The sequence below is a fragment of a genome, unplaced genomic scaffold (genome assembly GCF_019419815.1).
Source record: "Pyrus x bretschneideri cultivar Hongxiangsu unplaced genomic scaffold, Pyrus_bretschneideri_v1 Contig14, whole genome shotgun sequence".
In the NCBI taxonomy this organism is placed as follows: Eukaryota; Viridiplantae; Streptophyta; class Magnoliopsida; order Rosales; family Rosaceae; genus Pyrus; species Pyrus x bretschneideri.
The window spans coordinates 7,948,268-7,954,421 of record NW_025999435.1 but is presented as its reverse complement, the minus strand read 5'-3'; the positions used below and the strand labels follow the sequence as shown (position 1 = coordinate 7,954,421).

The 6,154-nt window shown below is 34.8% G+C and overlaps 1 protein-coding gene across 3 annotated transcripts; it reads right to left on the bottom strand.

Annotated features, from left to right (window-relative positions):
- Positions 1–412: 412 nt before the first annotated feature.
- On the bottom strand, positions 413–5,308 carry LOC103931904 (NAC domain-containing protein 7). Of its 3 annotated transcripts, none has more exons than XM_009341434.3 (4): positions 4,670–5,308; positions 2,078–2,270; positions 1,709–1,983; positions 413–1,273 (listed from the first exon to the last, which is right to left on the bottom strand). In XM_009341434.3, the coding sequence occupies exons 2-4, from the start codon at positions 2,238–2,240 to the stop codon at positions 593–595; spliced, it is 1,119 nt and encodes a 372-aa protein (XP_009339709.1). In that variant the 5' UTR covers positions 2,241–2,270; positions 4,670–5,308; the 3' UTR covers positions 413–592. The 3 variants fall into 3 exon arrangements, with proteins under 3 accessions (XP_009339709.1, XP_009339710.1, XP_018499169.1); XM_009341435.3 differs by having other exon boundaries at positions 2,078–2,249; positions 4,670–5,307; XM_018643653.2 differs by lacking the exon at positions 4,670–5,308 and having other exon boundaries at positions 2,078–2,336.
- Positions 5,309–6,154: the final 846 nt, after the last annotated feature.

The window sequence follows — 6,154 nt, the reverse complement described above, 5'->3', positions numbered from 1 at the left end:
AAGCATTTCCAATCAATAAATGTCACAAATAATTAAGTCATCTAGTATGAAACAGTAAAAAATTGCATAACAACCTGTAAATTGGTATCATGCACTAAACAATGTTTCGTACCTTCACTGTAAAGTGGTACACATTCAACTTCAACACATACAGTCATGCTAGCTGCATATATATATACTCATGATCACAATTAACACATGCTGCGACTTTATGTACAATATATCAGATCGAGTATACAATAATAAAGGAATTTTACTCACTAAAGTACCCTTTGAATTAGTCACGGGAAATAAGGCAAAATGCATTCAACAAATATTGCAGTCCCGTACTACGTATATAGTAGTCTTGACTACGTTATTTTGTAATTAATCATATAATTGGTCCACCTAGTTGCCCTAGTATATATTCATCAACACAAAAAGTCACAAATTTAAAGTCGAATAGGTAAAAATAATACCATAATTGTGTTTTCTTATGTACAGCAACTGGATTAATAATACTCAAATATCGATCCCTTTAAAGTGCTGTACCTCCTACGATTAATTAGTATTATGTATTGGCTAGTAGTTACTGTAATATTCATGTTCTTGATCATTTCCAGAGATCAATTTGGAAAGTAGAGGTTGATGTTGAGGCATAGTCCTGTCCAATGTTATTATTATTGTCTGGCCTTCTGGAAGCGTCATTGGCAAGCATATTAATGTGTTCAGCCACATGAAATATTTCCTCTGCATGAGAGTAATTTGTTACTTCCTTGGAAGCATCTTGCTGGTCATGGCTGAGCTGTGACGCAACATACTTGTCAAGGGCTCGCCAATCCTTCACTTGATCAACAGCTTGCAGATAATCATTGTTGTTGTCAAGCGCATGTACTGATGGCGACGACGATGATTTGAACAGATTTTGCTGGGAGATGTATTGCGCAAATTGCTCCTCTTGTGTGAGTGTGGAAGACTGCATAACACAATTACCATATGGGGTAGCTGACTGATGAGGAACTTTGGGGCTTTCCAATTGAGGGAGCTGGAGAAAAGAGTCATGATGATGATGTGGCATGTTATACAGCAAATCAAACTCTTGCTTGCATTGTGAATAGTGTAGCTGCTGCTCATTTTGTGATGCATAAGTGCGGGACATTGATGTCCTTGGAGGGTTATCAAGTTGTGGCAGGAATGAGACTTGATCATAGCAATCTGGTGACTCGTAATCTCCCATTCTGCTCACGGCTGCCAACTTTTTCTTGAATACCCTACACACAACCCATCCTTCTTCCTGCACGGTACAATCATAACAATATTTGATGTTAGAAATTTCACTTTTAAGGTATAGAAACATACCTATTGTGGAGGCGCACAAATTCATCAATCTTGTGTTCGGTCAAAAAAGTACAGCGCGTACATGGTATGGGCGGCAACAAACCAATACTTGATTGTCTTGCTTAAATTCTAGATATGCATGGAAAGAATATGCAAAAGCTTGAAATATTAATGTCAGTAACCTAGTAGTAATCGATACGCTTAGCTTTGATACCATGTTCTATACCATTAAAAACAAAAGTTTTTCGATGGAGAGAGTCAATATGTGTGTGTGTGTGTGTGTGTGTGTGTATAGGCAATTAGCACAATCGATGTGGAACTAATGCTCAGCATGTAACATGTAATAAGCTCATAGCTTAAAACAAAAAAACAAAAATTAGTATATACTTGCCTGAGGAGTTCCATTTTCATTAGTTTCTAGTCGATATTCATGCATGATCCAATCTGACTTCTGTCCATTTGGAGCACGGCCTTTGTAAAAGACTAAGGTTTTTCTCATCCCAACGAGGAATTTTTCTCCTCTATAAATAGCCTTATCTCTTCCTGTAGCTTTCCAAAACCCGGCTTTCGTTGCCCTATTTGTACGACTTCCAGTAGGGTACTTCTTATCTTTGTGGCTAAAGAAGTACCATTCATTCTGATCACCACTTCCTATCTTGCACAAGTCTGTCCAATTCAACATTATAATGGTGAACATGATCAGAAGATAATCAGATGAGCTTGCTTATTATAACCAAACCATGAATTAATTAGTAAGTACCTTCAAGATCCCACGGCTCAATCTTATAAAGATCAACATCTCTGATGACATCAAAATCAATCGGTTTCAAAGCAATCTTCTTTCTGAGATAATAATCAACAAGTTCTTCATCTGTGGGACGGAATCGAAAGCCTGGGGGTACATGTGATGAAAGTGTATTCATATTCTTCACCTGCGGATAATAATGAAAAACCTGCATTATAATTTCAAATATGAACACATTCAGGCCAATAAAAAAAAACATGAACAAATAATAAGCAATATGATTAAGGTATATTACAAATTCTTTCTCCTGGTTGTGAGAGGATTATGTGCGAAGGTGAGAGAAGACTGTACTTTTACTGACTTTAAGAATGTGGTTAACATATCTAACCTTCTAATGCAGTAAGTTCATATCAATAGAGAAAGATACACACACACAGAGATAATAGATGATTAATATTCTCGTGCACGACGAGTAATTTGGATGTTGTTTATAAAAAGAATAATATTACACAAATACATGTAGCGCAAAAATAACGTACCAAATTGTTTAGTTACAGAACAATATTTTAGTATAACTGTAAATACATGAGGACATATGCAGCTGCAAAGTTTTTTTTTTTTTTTTTATTTTTTTATTTTTTTTCAAATAACATATGCACCATATCATCCAAGAAAAACAAAACAGCATCCCGTAGCGGGCATGAAGGGTAGGAACCTGAGAATCGCAACTACTTTCAGTATACCTTGTTGATACTTACAATGGAGTATTCCATGAAGAAGCCTTCTATTATCTATAGATGGTTCCACAGAAAACAAAAAACGGAGAAAACACTATGTTTCAATGATTAAGAAAATGTTATGTCGATCGAAAGGCTAAAACATATAGCATATATATGTGTATATAAACCTAGAAAATTGACAAAAAAATAATATATATATCTTAAGCTAGAGAAGAACCCTAGGGGCTAAGAATTCTGACAAAAAAAAAAAGGAAAATAAAAAAGAAATCTAAAACTTACCAAATTAGAGAAAATCATCCTATAAAACCTCCCCTCCTGAGTAGATATTTTTTAAAATTCTTTCTAGAACTTATTGAAAATACCCAAACTTTCCAAGAATGAGCCTATGGGAGATTATGGGAAATCAGTTGGCGAATTAATTATAGAGGAGTACGAATTTCATAGCCCAAAATATTTCCATTAACAATTGATTTACTATTACTTAATCTGTGGTGCTATCTTTCATTTTACCGATTATACAAAATGCATATATGTCCATCAAACTATAGGTGACAACTATAGAAAGCAGGAGTTTGACATTGGCATGCAAGAAGAATTTAAACAAGATGACCGACGTGTAGCAGTTGGACTGGAACTATGTATGTACAATAGTAACATTCGTTCAAGGTATTAGCTTTTTAATCTTGTATAAATGTGTAATTATATACTAACATTAGGGATGTGAAAACTTTTAACCTATGTATAAATCGAATATTGTTTAATATAGAAGAAACAGAAAAGAAAAGGGTTTCTCTTGTATCAAGCATGGTGACCACTACTGAGGCATCTTTCACTTTAAGTTTATAACATAAGGATTGATGTTTGTGAGACTGAAAAATATGGCCACAAAATTTGCCAAGAAAAAAAATGTATGACAAAAAGTTGACTTTAGATTCAAGTACTTAAACTAAGAAGATGGGAACGAAAGGTATAATCATATTTAAAGTTAAACAAACACAAAATGTTTTGTCTACACCACAAGAAACTATCATTTTTTTGTTCAATCGATCGGGTCAGCTCATAAAAAGGAATAACTAAAATCAAAAAGGAAAAATAAAAAGGAACACCCAAACACACACACACACATATATGAGAGATGTGTATTAATTATGCACAAAATAGCTCCTTGTGAGAATTGGAAGATATATATTCAAACTATAATCCATGTAACACATTTTTGTAGTAATAAAAAACGATAACAAAAAGAAGCCAATGCAAGTTATCAGATAACCAGAAACAAAATGATTATACATGTAGGACTCGTCTTAATGATTTTGTTTTTCGTGTAACCATATGGTAATGACATGTTCTGGAGAGTATAGATCCATGTGGTAAAAAGACATGAAAACTCCATCAAGTTGATAAAGAAGAAGACATTTTGATCACTCGGGTAAACCCAAAATTGAAAGGTAATTACTAATCAAAGGAGACTAGTGTTTTTCCACATGTGATAATATTTTGCCAAATTATATATCAGCTATATGTAAAAAAATGAAGCGCACACACCACAAAAACTGGAAAAAAACCAGATCGATTTATGCCATTCCATAATAGAGAAACATGATCGCACCTATTTTGAACTATAGACATATACCATATATATTTTGAACGAACTTAAGTTTGCCAAATATTTGACTAAGCCAAGCTAATATTTCATTTGCTTTAATACCAAAGAATTCAGGATCATTTCAATACATTCACGAGCAGTGACCGTACGATGAATCGAAACCATTACAACAAATAAAATAAATCAAACCCAAAAGAGAAACAAAAGAAGAAGAAGATGATGGTGAAGAAAAATGAGGAGGTGAGAGGAAGAGGTGACAACCTTGGTAATCTTGACAACACCCTATGGAAGTTAAAATTGCTGCATACAGATCTGGTTGATGAACCATAAACCTTTTATCCAATCACCAATCAGCTTTAGAGAGAAGGGGACAAGACAAGAAGAAGCAGGGGCTATTTTTCGTCACTCTTTTTTAACTTTTGTTAGTGAAAGAAAAATACCACTAGCAGACACAAAAAAAGAAGCACAGAAAGAAAGGAACGGCAGTCAACAAACAAACAAACAAGAAATTAACAAAGCAAATCCCCGGGAATTGAACTTACTAATCTCCCCCCTTCAAACAATTGTTTGTACTAGTCCCAGAGAGAGAGAGAGATCAGATCCCGAGGAAGGGAAAATAGGGAAATGAAAGGGAAAGGGAAAGGTGGAGGGTAGCCAGGAATGGAAATTCAGAGAAGAAGTGGAGTTAAATAAGAAGCAAGGCAAAACAAACGAACAAAATATATATTAACAAAACACATGCCCTAATATTATATATCCCTCTCCTGAAATACATTCTCTCTCTCTCTCTCTCTCTCTCTCTCTCTCTCTCTCTCTCTTTCCCCCCTTATCCTTCCAGAGTGTGTCTGTATGGGATGGGTGGATGGCTTGATTGCTGCAAAAGCTTTGCCCGAAAAAAAGGGGAGGCGCTCAAATGGCTCAAGAAAGTGAATGAAATCAATCAATGAATATTTAGAGAGAGAGAGAGAGAGAGAGAGAGAGAGAGAGAGAGAGAGAGAGGGAAGGGGGTAACCTCCAGAGAGCTTGCCACCCACCAGTGATGGAGACCAGAAGAGAAATTAAAGTTGAACTTCTTTGAGGTTGTCGATCCTATCTATGTGAGAGTGAAAGAAGATTGGACGGTGCGGATTGGATGATGTCTTAACCTTGTACCTTGAAGGGCAAAATAACAAAAGGGTTTAATTAATAGTGTCTTACAGAAATTAATTGACTATTTGTAATACTGTACGATGACGATGATTGATGATATAAATATATATGTGGAGATATTTGTAATTAGGGTAAGGATATTTTTGGTGGTGACCCCTCTTACCCTCCATGCCTAAGGACGAGGCTGTGGTGAACATTCTCCCGCCACAATGTAACACCCCTTGATATGCACGTCCTGTTTAATCATGATACCAAAGTTTATGGCTTTCTAGATGATTACTATTTGTCTCATAAACCTTATTAAAAAAGTGATAAACTTTTCCTAACTTCTAAGTGAGAAAAATTATACTGTACACACACACATTTTAGCCTTAATTATCTCATCATATATTAAGAAATTTAGCTTATCAATCCAAATGTGTACCTGTTCTGTTGGGTTTGTGAAAAAAAAATTAATAAAATTAAAAATATCATTCATCCCATATGTGATATGTGATTACATTCTCCGTTATCAAATTAAGCTTTTGTTAGTCGGATTTAATCAGAAAGAGAAAAGTATATATATATATATATATATATATCATTATTAGAACATGC

Excerpts from the sequence above, each read along its gene's own strand:
- LOC103931904 (XM_018643653.2), bottom strand. The coding sequence starts at position 2,321 with ATGTTTTTTTTTATTGGCCTGAATGTGTTCATATTTGAAATTATAATG. Across the intron at positions 1,984-2,077 it reads TGAGCCGTGGGATCTTGAAG|ACTTGTGCAAGATAGGAAGT; the intron begins GTACTTACTAAT and ends TGAATTGGACAG. Across the intron at positions 1,274-1,708 it reads ATGAAAATGGAACTCCTCAG|GAAGAAGGATGGGTTGTGTG; the intron begins GCAAGTATATAC and ends TGTACCGTGCAG.